Source organism: Mesoplodon mirus, assembly GCF_964341445.2.
Source record: "Mesoplodon mirus genome assembly, chromosome: 16".
Taxonomy (NCBI): Eukaryota; Metazoa; Chordata; class Mammalia; order Artiodactyla; family Ziphiidae; genus Mesoplodon; species Mesoplodon mirus.
Window position 1 is genome coordinate 76,586,673 of NC_138992.1, and position 15,097 is coordinate 76,601,769.

Here is a 15,097-nt window from a genome sequence, read left to right on the forward strand (position 1 = left end):
GCAGGTATCTATGTCTTTGTAATAAGCTTTGGCTTCTCCCAGACTTCCTGAAAGCCCCCAGTTCCAGATGTGTCTCTTTCACTAGACTGTGGACATCTTGAGAGAAGGGAGTGTACCCTTTTCTGTGTTCCTCGTGCCTGCACATAGACGATGCATAGAAAGAGTGTGTGCAATAAATATTTACATCGAGAAGGCAGGTTTGGCTGACGCTGCACCAACCAGATGAGAAGGGGTTGCCCTACTTAGGTTAGGGGGCACCTTCCAGGTTTACTCAGGGCAGCTGTTGAGGAAGAGGCCCGGGCATAGAACACAATTCAGATTCCTTCTGATAACGGAGAGAGGAATGCAGAGAAGTCAGAATCAGGAAGACAACCAGCTCTGGGGCGGACCCTGTGCTGAGACGTGTTCAGGACGTGCAGCCTGCGGGATCCAGGCGCACGTCTGAGCTCCAGTTAACAGAACCGAAACTTACCATCCTCGGACCAGGGGCCTAAAGACTGGATGAAACTTCCTGATCAAACATATTTCATTTAAATTTATTCCCCCAAACAGACTCTACACTATCCCTATATGATATGTCTATATGTATAAATGTTTTCATCAGATATGTGGAACATTCACAGAGGGGTATACAGATGTCCACTTTGACAATTTATTTGGAATCTCTCAAACAGGAAAGAAAAAAAAAGTGTTTCTAAAATGCAGACCTTGTGTGTTATCTTGTAATAGCTTAAACCCATCAACCTGGTGGGTTGATTATACAGAGTACTTCTTGTAATCATATCTATGTAAAGTTTAGAATAACCAAAATACATGTGGAAAAAGAGGTACTAACACGTTTCCACACGCTGCTGGATGTGGTGTGCTATTTGTAACATACTAATTTTATTTTGAGAAACTTTACATGCTGTCTGTGTAATAAAGACTGGCAAGAAAATTTGGTTTTTCTCATATAAATTTCTTGGATCTTTAGGGTTTTATTTTTGTTTTGTTTATTGTTGTTGCTTTTTTCTGGCAATGTGATAAAATTCAGCCACACTTATAACTCATATTATCGATTCTCTATAGAAATCGGCTCTTTTCGAGTGATTTCTTTTTAACATATGCACACATCTTTGCCAGCTCAGTGGAGAGTAACAGCTCTAGAGAGAAAAGGAAATGAGTTTACTGGGATAGCTACATCTAAGTCAATATACCTGTACAACATAATAAGCCATCACTGCTTTATTCTTCTCCAGGTTGTCTGAAGGCTGCTCCACTGACAGAGATTAAGCAGTTTATTAAATAACTGCTAAATTAACACATAAGCTCCTGCACATTTTATTTCTGAGGCAGTGCCAATTCTTCACTTTGACTATTTGATTTCTAAAATTTAATTATGAACTTTATTACTGAGTCAGTCATTTTCCTTTTCCCCCTAAGTATAAGAAAAAACTCCCCAATTCAAAGAAATCTATTTTTCTAGAAATTGACTCACATGTAAAAGGCATCACTTGAAAACTATTATGTTCATTAAATTAGCAACATATAAAAAATTACCTTGGGATTCATGGTCTTTCTGTGTCGAATCACCCTGATCTGGTTAAAAAGTGGTTGAAGAGGAGAGTCTGAATCACTCAAGGTGGGCGAGGGGCCCTGTATGTCCAGGGCCTGAGTGGTCTAAAGAGGACGGGGCCCATGTCGGGGGTCCCAGTGGAGCCTAAATTCTGTTTACCCAGTGAACATGGAATAATTTCCTATCTCGGTTACCTGGTGACACCTGCCTGCCAGAAATTTGTTTGTGTTCCAGACCAAGAAGCGTCCCGCGGAGTGGCCGTCCTGAGGCTGTGCAGTGCGGGGGCCAGCTGCCAGAAATGCACCCGGGCATCGAAGGCCACGATATACGTTGTCTGTTTATAATACCTGGGTCCTGTGCTAGAACACATGCCACTGGAATGGGTTTCCCAAGAAACTTAGAAAAGTCACTGAACTACTGTGAGACACATAGTATTAGAAAAGTGACCTCAAATTCAACTTCCTTCCTCACTTACGGGTATTTGTCTGGGTAATCTTATCCTTGGTGTCTCATTTTCTGAAAAGCCTGTCTTGAGTTCCCAAGACTGACATATATATCCCCCCAAGTCTCTCAATAGAGAGGAAGTATTCAGTAAATATTTATTTACAGATGTTACTGGTGAGGTATCTGTTTACATTGGAAATCTATTAATAGGTATAATTAATTAATGCACATATGCAGGTTTAAAGGAATATAATGTCAGAAAATCAATACTTTTAGTTATGGGAATTATATTTGTACTGCAGCATCATACTTTGACACATTAGTGAGAAAAGCTCTGAATGAGTATTTTATTCAAAAGAACATCTTTGTCATAGGACAGGTTTAGGGCAGTCTCATGTGAGGCTCATTAAAAGAGCCACAGGCACCTGAAATTCCATAACTAGAAAAGTATTCTTTGGCATCACCAAAGGCAATGCACTGCACGTCAAATCTGACCCATATGTGTGGGACTTAATTTCCCAATGTCGAGATATAAAGAAACATTGGCCACCCTTAGATAATGTGAGCTTTTGGGTGACAATCTCAATTGCAGAGTCATGAAAAATCATAAGATCTCCGAACACCAACCCACGTCCCACTTGGCTGGGCCCAGCTGGGCTGGCCCATTAGACGCCAGGCTTTCCCAGGATCAACACCCTCCCGCCCTCTGTGCCCTCTGCCCTTCTCACACAGTTATATTGCTCTCATTTTATTTGCATTTGATTTTGAAAATCCTGTACATGGCTTAACTTCTAGGTAAAGTGTAAGTTTCCCAGTAAGGGATTACCCATTACTCCTTAAATAGTGAGAAGGAATCTATCAGTTTACTTCTCAGCTCATACTTTGATAAGGAGAAAGCGGGCTGGGTCTAAGGAATTGATGTCCTTATCTGCGGGGGAAGGGGATGGGGGGAAGGATGCCTTCCTACCAGAGCCCTGTGTCAGGAGCTGCAGCAGCGGGAGACTAAGGCTGGGTAGCGGTCAACTGAGCTCTCAGACTTTTTAGACATGACTGGCTGAGAAGTGTCTGTCACCATTCGATGTATATCACTCCCAGAGACACATCCTTTGTGGAAAAGGTGCCCAATCAGACAGTACAGTCAAGTGTTCACAAGGTGACACACCCTGGCTTGGGGCCTCCAAACCCTGAAATTCCCCCATCCTATAATTCTAACATATTATCTATACAACTAAAATATACGTTTCCTCATTTTGATATTGGAGATGTTGACACAGAAAAATAATAAAGGAACACTTTAAAAAAATTGTTTTGAGAGAAGAAAATTTCGCTTCATTATGAGGCCATACTTTTAGTAAAAGAGAATATATATATATATATATATATATATATATATAAAATATAGAGACATATATGTATATATAGTACATATATATACACTTTTTATAGTTATAATGTTTTCGGCAACACATTTGTTTTATTAAAATTCAATCTTTTGTTTTTCTATAAATATTAAGGCATAATTTATCTCCTATTAATAAAAACGAGGACCTTAAACCCAACACCTGATAACCAGTCAGAGTGGTGACAGGAGCTGGAAGCAATTCCAGTCGTCTTTGATTAGGACCCAGGCCGCGCACCCTCGCACTGACCATGCACAGTACCTTGGTCGCAGCGTCAAAGCAGATGAAGCCCATGCTGAAGTCGATGGTGAGCCCCATCAGGTGACTTTCCAACACACACGCATATGTCTTGCACTGGGCAGAACAAAAAACTGTTACTTTCATGTGACTGACCCAATGTCAGGGTTAATAGTCCACATATATCAGACTGTGTCACAACCCCTGTGATAAGTTCCTTATACAGCAGCTAACTTTATTTCAGCAATAACTGTATAAGGAACCTGGTGTTGTCAACATCCTAACGTCAACAAAACACAGGCTGAGCGGTTGTTGACCTGCCCCGGGGATGCAGGGCTGAGTTTCCAATCTTGCCCTGGTGACCTTGTCTTTACCTTGTGTCACACTGATGTCCTTCCCTATCTTGGCAATAAAACTGTATACACATTTTTAGGTTTAGGCAAGATTGTGTTAAGTTGTCATATTCTGTAGCTAAATATCACTGCATTTTTATTAAGCTAAAAGTGAATTATTAAAGATTAAGGTATTACTTAAATTCTTGGCATATCAATTTCATTGATATTATTAAAAAGAGAGCTCTCAGGCACACAAACAGATTTAATAATCAGAGCAAGAAATACAGGAAACGTCTTGACCTTAAGAGTCTCTATATGTTCATCAGTGTGGTACAAGTTATGTCCTAAGGACATTTACCCTTCCTATTATTTGTGTAAGCCTATTGATTCTTTGAAATCAATAATTAATGATTGTTCATACTGAGATCAGATTAAATTACAATTTTACTTATATAAATAGTTTGGGAAAGCTAGTAAAATATAGAGGCTGAAATACAAGAATAACAGATGAGAAATACACACTTGGGACTTATATGAAACAATGCATTTTTATGTCCATAGGCCAGTTTTATTTGCATTTAATTGCAAATCAAGAAAAAACACCTTTTTTAAAAGACTTTTTTGATGTGGACCATTTTTAAAGTCTTTATTGAATTTGTTACAACATTGCTTCTGTTTTATGTTCTGGATTTTTGGCCGAGAGTCATGTGGGATATTAGCTCCCCAACAAGAGATCGAACCCACACACCCTGCATTAGACGGTGAAGTCTTAACCACTGGACCACCAGGGAAGTCCCAAGAAAAACATTTGTAATTCACAAAGGAGAAAGAGAGGGAGCGAGAGGGAGAAAGAGAGAAACCTATCTCAAGCAAATGTTCGATACCAATCCTTACGTCATATTTGTGTTTATAATACTGTGTATAAAAGTACATTAAGTGAACCTCATTCTGACTAATGATGGCTAAATGCATCACGTTGACTCCACCAAAAAGCTATATTCATGTGTTTAAGCCCAATCTGCATTGGAAAGTTATAACCAGGCCAGATTATTCATTTGGAGTTAAGTTTTTCAAAAAAGCAGATTAGAAAGCAAACTTAATGGGCCTTGTAAGTTTATTTGTGGGTGTAATTTTATTTAATACATGAACACCTTACCTTCCATGCTTGTACCCACCCATTACCACTTTATTAAAACTACTATCAACTTAAGGAATATCCAAGGCCATCTCATTTTCTCCAATTTAGACATAATTGCTTGCTATTTTCAAGTAACATTATTTAAAAAATACATGTCAGGTGGAAACACCTTCAGTATGGAACATTACAACTTATCTCATTAAGAACAGAATTATGAATTAAATTACATTGTTTCAATAATCATTAAATTGAAACAGACACGATATAACTTGAGACCCACTGAAGTTTTATTCTATGATTTATAGTCTTAATAAACATATGTAAAGAGTATATTTGTATGTTTTAATATTGAAATGTTTGATTTATTGTTTAATTTCTATATTTATTTTATAATAAAATTGAATTATAGCTAGAAAAAAGCAAAAAAATGATCCTTTTAGGGAATTTCAAGCTAGAAACACTTTGAAAGATTTTTGCACAATTATTTTTGCACAATTATTATATATTATTTTGCACAATTTTATATATTATTACACAATATTTGAAGATACATCACACATAAAATGATTTTTTACATGCCCTTTTGGATGACAGCTAAATGTCTATAGCTGGATAAAGCACAATGAAAGAGTCTGAAATAATAACACTAAAAGAAATCAATTTTTGAATGGGACACACTTCTTCACAGAAAGTCTTATTTTAAAAGGGTTGTATTAATTCATACTGAATTAGTGTAAAAAACAATTATATGTCCCTTACCAGTATTATTCACTTCCTCTGGGAAAATTGTTTAGAAATTGGACAAATAAAGGTACTAAAAATACAGTAAATCAATTAGGCTTAACTCTGGTGCTTTGAATACTAGGTGAATGTAAGATGTAATTCATGCAAATTGTCATATTTCTGTTTCAATGTTCATTACATTTTCTACTGTCACCCTGGGAAGTATGGCTAGATCTTAAGCTGTTAATTGAAGTGACAATGTAGGATGTTTAGAAATACCTGCTTTCAGTGAATTATCCTTTAAATAAGTATATATTTATATCAATATTAAGTACATTAGAGATCAGAAAATATTTAAATAGATAAAGGAATAGATTAGAAGCTAGAAATTGTTAGGGTGCAGTCCTGTTAATGAAAACTAATTTTAAAATAAAAATAGATTAATTTATTAATTTTTATTGTATTAGTCAGTTTATTAATTTCCTACTTTTATGCATGTTTCACAATAGGAATATGTCCTCTCTTTATTTCCTTACCAACTTTAGTGGAAGTGGAGATATAAGAAACATAGAAGTAAAACACAAACTTCTTCATGTAAATATATTCACATCTTTGAATTTTGAAAATAACAGAACCAGAGTGTTCAGTCATTGATTACTGATTTCTGATAGAGTAAACAAGGGGAAATTATAAAATCTATAAAACAACTCAAAGCTAAAAAGACATTAAATATTTTTCTTTTCACTTACCATATGCATCTCAAATTTGTATTGTGAATACGTAAGGTGCTAGTACAAAGAAATGCATTGCTCAGGACATCAGTTTAGAGAATGTGAGGTCCAGATTTAAAAAAAATAGTAAAATAGAGTGAAACTACATAATTTTATCTCTATCTCACTTCTAAACATCTGGAGACTTAAAATGAAATTTTAAATTGAAACCAGCAGGTAGAAATCACCATGTACTTGTTTCCAAGTGAAGTGTGATATTCTAGGGGAAGGATAATTAGGAAAACCCAAAACTATCAAAATAAATAACAAAAATGTCAACTCCTGTACAACTTTATACAATGCTTTAAAATGGTCTTAAGTGTTGATACTTGGAATAAAATAATATTTAAGGTATTTTTCATCTTTCTACTTTGATATTAAAATATCTATTTACTGAATTGAGATTCTATACAGCTAAATTATTGAAACAACATTTCTCAGTTACTTTAACATTTTTAGGTAATGCAGATCAGCAGAATATGAGAAAATGTCAATTAAGCACTGAAAAAAGTGAAAGTAAGTCTTCTCCTGTTCCCTTCCCCTGATTGTTATGTCATACTGGTGTGATCTGATGGGTTGAATATAGAAATTTGTAGTCAGAAGAAAGAAATTAATACATGTCACATATCAGTTCAACATAATTGAACAACTATGCATCCAAGTCCCCTGTTGCAGGCAAGAATCCCGGGATAATAATGCTGTACTATCATCATCATACATTTGTTTTCAAAATTGTGTCCGTGTGTCTATTTAGGTCCTGGCTCTATGACTCAAGTGCATCACAACTGTTCAGTTTTGCCCTTGGTCACTGTTAAGGGTCAGTTAGGGGTCAGCTGCAGAGCCTGTTCCCGTCCACGGTCCTGTGAATTGTATAGGCTACAGGTTTATGACATCTGGTCTAGATTTAACTTCACAGTTAAGAGATAACACGATAAAGTTTAACACACATCTGCCGATTACTCATGATGTACAAAATGCACTCTACTTCAGTCGGTAGAGGAATAAAATAATCCCTGGAAACCCACAACTCAGTGTGGGGCTGACAAGCCCTCATCACTCCAACACAGCAGAGCATGGGGAGACCTAAGGAAGCAGATGAAAGAGACTGAGCTCGGCAGGGGCGAGCTTGAACAGGACTCATGTGGATGGGGCAATGGAGGCAAAGGGCAGGGCTGACTGGGAATCAGCAACATTGTCCTGGGTGGTGTGACCTCTGAAAAAAGCTTCAAATTCCCTGGGTCGTTTTGAAGGGTAGAGATGAAGAGAAGGCTTTCTAGCAAGAAAGAGGCTTGTGAGTGAATGAAGTCGTTCAGGCTGGAAATTAGGTGGCTGTGATTGGAGGCCAGGAAATGGCTTTGGAAACGATTAATTAAAATAAGAGCATTTTCTACTTTAGATTTAAGGGAGAGCAGATTCTAATTAAAGTTAGAAATATGTTTTTGATGAGTGGTAGGAAATAGCCTAGAAAGATCAAATTGTAGGAAAATTAAAATGTTTCTCAGAGCCGTGTTGCTCTTCACTTAATAACAATGGCTAATTATTGAACATTTGAGAAGAAGGTCAGGACTCACAGAACTGCATTTTTATGCTCCTTTGAATTTATATTAGAATTCTAGGGGAGTGGTCATGCATCTTTGGGGGTCACAGGTCCGACAATTCCACAGACTCTCACCTGTATCCGTTCCACTTCCAGAAAGGTGGCTGTTTGGAAGGCTCTTTCCCACTGGGCGAGGTCAGAGTCTAATTCCACGGAGAAGTAGAGGTCCTCCCCAGACTCGGACTGCACGGTGAAGCAATGTTTCCGCCGGTCCAGCAGGTCACTGTCCTGATGAAAATCTGGAGTTACACAGGCTGGCACACACCAGTTCTACTCTGACAGGGCCACACCTGGATCAGTGCTGACCAGTGGGTGGCGGGGATGCTGCAGTGACAAAGATTACACTCTATGACAGCACTAATTCTTCATTCAAACGGTCATAGCAGACAATTTCCCGGCCTCAAAGTCTATAACGGAAACACTTCTTCTTTGAATTGACACTGAGGCATGTCCATAAGATAGAAATGAGGATTTCTGGCTTCAACTCTTACTAGCAAGGTAACTACCAAAGCATTGAGTGCTTGAGATTCAATTCCTTACTGTACAGATGGATAACACACAATTTCTCTTTTTCCTTACAGAGCTGTGAAATTAAACAATACTTATTATGTATTTGCAAATTTAAAGAGCTTTATAAGCATGGTATCTTATATTGAGTTGATTTCTATAACCCTTAAACTATCATGGGAATATTCTTCTACATGAGATATGAAAAAACTGTGTCTAACATGTTTCAGAAATTTTATTGCTTTTTAAAAAATATACATTTACCTTACTTATGTAACTGTATTTCATTAAGTCAAAAAGACTCTGACATGGCAATTTCTTGGTCTTACTAGAAGTTTTCAACTAATGTGTTCACACATCTGTATGTGTAGCAACTTCAGAGATGTTAAAAGGTAAAGAATGCAGCGGGGGCTGTGGGATATACTGACCCAGCTGAGGCCCTGTCCTCTAACCCGCCCTCTGTCACAGCCTTGATAAGGATCCTCGTGTTCCAGTCTATCCACACAGCCTAGCTTACGCTCCTTCACTGGCTTAATATGTGCTAGATTTAGCTTTTGACAGGAAACAGAAAGGAAAACCCTACTTAAAAAAAGAAGAGTTTCAGTAAAGCCAACCAGGCCATGTGGAAAAATGCTGTGTACCTTCAAAGGGAAAAGTGCTTTCTTATATGGTAATGATTTTAAAAAGTATATGGCATATAAACAAAATATAATTATTAAAAGAAACTTTTACCCTTGTATCTGCTTTGCATTTTTGATTTCTTATTTAATATCCTTTAATCAGTTTTCATTATTGATTGGTATCAGCATTTTCCCAAAGACATTATTATTGAAACACATAGAAGCTTCACTATGATAAATTAGCATAACTAGCACCAGAAAAGCAAGCAAACAAGAGACACATAAAACAATAACATTAATTTCTTACAATATTATTCAGGGTTGACTTTCAATATTGCCTATTGAGATTAATGGTTTTAGTTAATAGTTACAAGATTCATCTTTCAGATTTCAATCCTAATATTCTAGTTCTGAGGATAATTACATCATACTAAAAAAAAATCCTCAAATCCATGCTTTGAAATCCAAAGAGCATATGGCTTTTAGGAGAACAGGCTGTCCAGTGCGGGGGGTCGGAGAAATGTACTGGTTGTTCCTACAGATGTGGACATTATAGGGTCAGTAGGGATTGTGACTGGTCATTTGGTCTTGCCTTTAAGAAATAATCCAAACAGTCCCACCTGTAAGTATTTCCAAAGAATGAAACTCTAATTCTCAGCCTTTAATACTTGGTATGTGAAGACCGTTCTTCAATCTCCTGATATTTCTTTTCTGAAAACTGGATACCTCACACTGCAGTGTACACTAATTTATTCTTAATCTCTCTTCAGATGTGATTGAAAACAAGTGGTCACCACTTTTTAAAAAGTAACCTTTTGTATCCTTGAGGATACAATTATCAAGCCACCTTTCGGCTTTCTCTTTATGAAACCTAGTGAAGCAAATTATTTTACCTTTCCTCAGGGGTACCGTGCCTTAGCTATTTAATGATTTTAGTATCTCTCCACTGAAACCTATCAACTTTTTCCTAATCCCTCGAGTAGTAAAAGATACCAGCTAGCTGGTATCGTCTGGACCTGACTAGCAGGAGACAGCTGGACTCGTCTGGACCTGACTAGCAGGAGACATAAAGGGTGTCCCTTGTGTCATCTATAATCACACCTCTGTTTATGTACCCCAGGATCCTGTTTGAGAGCCGTGTCTGTGGAGATTTAAAAAGTGAAGATCACTGTGAGAAGTGGTATCTGGCTAGCAAGCCTCTCATAAAATGTGTTCAATTAATCCTGCACACTTTGTCAGATGAAGGGGAGGTCTGGGGGCCAAACTGCCCAATTAGTAGTCATGATATAGATGGTATCATCTCCGGCCTGGCTCCTGGGTCATTTTCTAAAGAACTCAGGATAAAACTGAATGCTGTTTACATCCAGGACCATTAGATGCTGCCTTTTCTTCTCTCTCTCTTTTTTCTAGTGATACTTCTTTTTAAACAAATAATAATAACTTTCAACTGTGGAAACATTTTCGGGCGACGTTCAAGATTGCACGTACCCCTGAAACCTCAGAAAGTATTTTATCTTGGCTCAGTCCAGTGCCCATGGTGGGTGCTCAGTTGATGTTAACCCAGGAAAGTTCTGCACACCTGCTGTGTGCCAAGCACTGCTGTGGTGTGCAGCCCAAGCACTGAGCATCTCTGTCTCACGGAGACTTGTTTAGAGTGGGGATGAGACAAATCAGAGCGCAAACAAGGAAATGCTTATTCCTAACAAGTCAGACGTCGGGAAAGCCTGTTAGCGCTTTGCGGGGCACCAGCCCCAGGGGCCGTGCCATTTATACAGAATGATAAGAAAGGGCTCTTCAAGGAGGTGACATTTGAGGGCAGGCATGAAGGGAGAGAGTCAACTAGTATCTGTGATATCTGGGAGGGCTGCCGTGAGCCAGCGCAGGACGGAGGAAGTGGGGCGGGCGGCGGGGGGCTGAGCAGAGGGTGGAGGGCCGGGCGCGTGTGGTGGTCCGGGCCACAGCCCCCTGCAGGTGCCTGAAAACTTTGGATCTTGCTTTGCTTCGAACTGAACGCTAACGGGGGCAAGTTTTAAGGCAGGAAGATGCGTGAGAAACGGTAAGACTAACGCGGGGAGGTGCGAGGGTGATGGCGTCGTGGAGACGGGTGGGATGCACCTGCTGAGGTGCCAGGTGTGAGAGACAGACTGGAGGTCGGTGCCTGAGTTCTTGGACGTGAATGGCGGGTGGGTCAGGCCGCCGGCGAGGGGTTGTCTGGAGCGGGGGCACGTCCCCTGGGAGATGTGGGTCAGACGCCCACATGGAGCATCCAGCTGGCAATAAAGACATGAGGTAGGATGCAGGGCAGAGCTCTGAATAGGTTCATAATTATTGGTGTATAAATGGCATCGAAAGCAATGCGATTGGCAATTGATTGGGAAGAATGTGAGGTTCCATGAAGGACCGTTAGCTGTACTGGATCCTTCTGAGTCACTTTGGGTCCTCGCCCATTTTTCTACCTAGTGGTACAACCATCAAAACATATTTCAAGAATAAGTTTCCTTTCATGCATTCAAAAATAAGAGTATTGTCATTTTTATACATTTCTGTTGAATAGAAGATAGGTTATGTGGTATACCTAAGTATATATAACAATGAATAATTTAAAACTATATAAAATGCTGCATACATACACACATATATACACTAATGAAATATGCTTTAATATACATAACATTGTTGGAAAGTAGACGTTATAAAAATAATTGAGCACGGTACAACTCAGAGCCATCACTTATAGCTGGAATGAAAATACCCCTCCCTCCTTTTGTAGGTAATTCTTTTCCATGACTGACTTTTAAAAACCTATATGCTTTATAATGTTCATTGACTCACTTTATGTTCCTACACAAATAAAATACAATCACAGGGCATTTATAACTCTGATTTTACATAAATTCAAAGCATACAGGTACTCTTCTGTCCAAAATAAGTTTAATTTCTGCAATCTAATGTGATGAAATCTTAGTTTATGCGTTACAAGTGATCTATTACACAGCATGTATTGTATTAGCTCCCAAATTATTAGATCAATTAATAAATACATTCTGTGTCAATTTATCTTTCGTTTAGATGGCTAGCTATGACTTCTGTGTATTTGAAAGTGCTTCCCCAGAAAAACAGCAGTCTAGGGGAGAAGAGAAACCCAACAGAATGACGTTTAAATATGTGTTGAATTTTATCATACTGTGTGTGCATGTCCTGTCCTTAAGGTCCTTCGGACGGAAACCCAGTGCAGATGGGAAGTGTCTCCACTGCAGGGTATCTGCTGTCAGGGGGACCGAGCCGGGCGGAGCTGTGAGCATGCGCCTTTAGTCTCCCTGCTGTGTTGCAGCCTTTGCTTCCGTGTGACCAGGGCCCGGGGTGCTGCCCGCGAGGACCAGAGGTCAAACGGGAGGCTGGTGAACAAAGGGAGACAAGCCCGAGAGGGGGGCTGGGGGGTGTGGGCGGAAGTGGTGGATGGAGCGACTGCCGTCCTCTGCCCGTGTCCCCCTCTGCCTGCTCTCCCTCACCTTCCAGTGCGCGTGGGCCTCGAGCCTCGCCCAGCAGAGAGAGGGGCTGGGGCTGGAGCCTCGTAAGGACAACACCTCACAGTCCGGTGAGAAAACTGAGTCTCTTTGCAGTGCTTGGAACACAATCACGTAATTTTACACTGTGTGTTCACCAACCTTCGTTCACCAGCCTTTTGTCCCCAAGTCAAGAAGCCCAAGTCCATTAAGAGCTGGTTATACCAGGATCCCTGACATGATGTGCAAATTCTACGTGAGCACATCAGGAGAAGACTGTTGGCTTCATAGTGCTTGGATCGGTAGATTAAGCAAGTCTTTTTTTTTTAAATTTATTTTATTTTATTTATTTATTTATTTATTTTTGGCTGCGTTGGGTCTTCGTTCCTGTGCGTGGGCTTTCTCTAGTTGCAGCGACCGGGGGCTACTCGTCGTTGTGGTGTGCGGGCTTCTCATTGCAGTGGCTTCTCTTGTTGTGGAGCACGGGCTCTAGGCGCATGGGCTTCAGTAGTTGTGGCTCGCGGGTTCAGTAGTTGTGGCTCGCGGGCTCTAGAGAGCAGGCTCAGCAGTTGTGGTGCATGGGCTTAGTTGCTCCATGGCATGTGGGATCTTCCCAGACCAGGGCTCGAAATTGTGTCCCCTCCATTGGCAGGCGGATTCTTAACCACTGCGCCACCAGGGAAGCCCCAGATTAAGCAAGTCTTTAAGATGAAATTTCATGTTACACAAGCACCCCTTCTGCAGAAGCGGCGTGCACACCTGCCCCCTCCTCCCTCTGGCGCACAGCTAAGCAGGTGGATGGGTGAGTTGTAGGAATTTCAATGATGGAGACGATTATATGCTCAAAGAAAGTCCCTTAATGGAGGGCAGTGGAGAAAGAGCAGCACCAGGGGGTCAACCAGCCAGGCTTGTATTCCCACCCCTGCTGCTGGCTGTGCAACAAGAGGCCCCGGGAATGACTCCACAGAGGCTCCCACCGCCGGGACGGAGGCGTCTGTGCGTGGCTTCCACTTGGGACGTGGTACCAGAAAGATCTGCCATTGAATGATAGCCTTGTCTCTGGTCTCTGGGGCCTGAGTTCTCTTTCTGTGATGTGTGTGGTTGTCACAGAGCTATTACTGCACCAGGGAAAGGTGACCTTGAAGAGTCACAGTGATCTCATCCCAGAGACGTGAGTCCAGTCACTTCATTTCCAGCACTTGCTCAAAAGAGTGTCCTCTGATTCCAGGGACGGAAGGGACACATCATTCAATACTTATTTGGACTAAGGTAAAACACATCTAGCCCTTTCCATTTGCCAGAAGGTCGTATCATTCACGAAATGGGATAAAAGTAGAGGAACCACCTTAGAGGACATGACCGATGCCACTTTAGGGTGACACACACTTCAAGAGCAATTCAGAGACAGAAATCCCTAACATTTATCCAGCGCTTATGAAGTACCCTTTCTTAGCTTACTTCTTCAAACCAACAACCCAGAAGGTAGCTATAATTAAAATTCCTGACATAATGGTGAGAATTCTGATATAAAGATAGCTAAGTAATTTATCAGTGATTTATTGCTGGGAATTATTGGGACCAGAAGTCAAGTCCAGGCAACCTGCTGCTGATTCTTACTGTACACACACGCCTGCTCTTTCTCTCAACCAACTAACCTGGTAATCATGTTAGTATGGTGTTCAGAAACTGAACAGAAACATGCAATACGTGATGGATGGCTGAAGTACAAACACACTGTAGGGAAACAAAGAAGAAAGCAGTAAAATTATCTAATGGGATAAGAGTAACCATAAATCTATAGCTAAGAATTGTCTTAGTTCCTATTAAGTACATTTGCTCTTCCAAACGAACAATGATACAGGAAGAGAATGACTACAGTAACTCTAAAGCAAAACTGAACTTTATTCCATGTTTTGATAAAACAAAAATATATCAAAAGGCTAGCTATTACTTCCAAAACATCATAACCAATATTTCCAAATCACAAAACCACACACACACACACACACACCCCGCTGTAACTATAGCTACATATATCCTCAGAAAAGAAAACATCTCACATGAGTGCATTATTTTCCTCTCAATGATATTTTCTTGGCCACAGCAAATTGAAACTCGATGAAGAATTTTCTCAATAAATAGTTTTTTTTTAAATTAGGAACACAGTTGATTTTGACAAGATCCAACTGATTGATAGATGTAATCCCAAATGTAAAATTTAACTGTTCTAATTTTGTTATTTAGAAAAATATGTTAATTGAAAATATT

The 15,097-nt window shown here is 39.8% G+C and overlaps 1 protein-coding gene across 1 annotated transcript in view; it reads right to left on the minus strand.

Annotated features, from left to right (window-relative positions):
- SNTG1 (syntrophin gamma 1) overlaps positions 1–15,097 on the minus strand; it is a 397,584-nt gene that overhangs the window by 25,735 nt on the left and 356,752 nt on the right. Inside the window, exons 16-17 of the mRNA XM_082601780.1 lie at positions 8,275–8,427; positions 3,661–3,753 (exon numbers count right to left, since the gene is read on the minus strand). Of these exons, the coding sequence (XP_082457906.1) occupies positions 3,661–3,753; positions 8,275–8,427 (246 nt within the window). The remainder of the gene's footprint in view (positions 1–3,660; positions 3,754–8,274; positions 8,428–15,097) is intronic.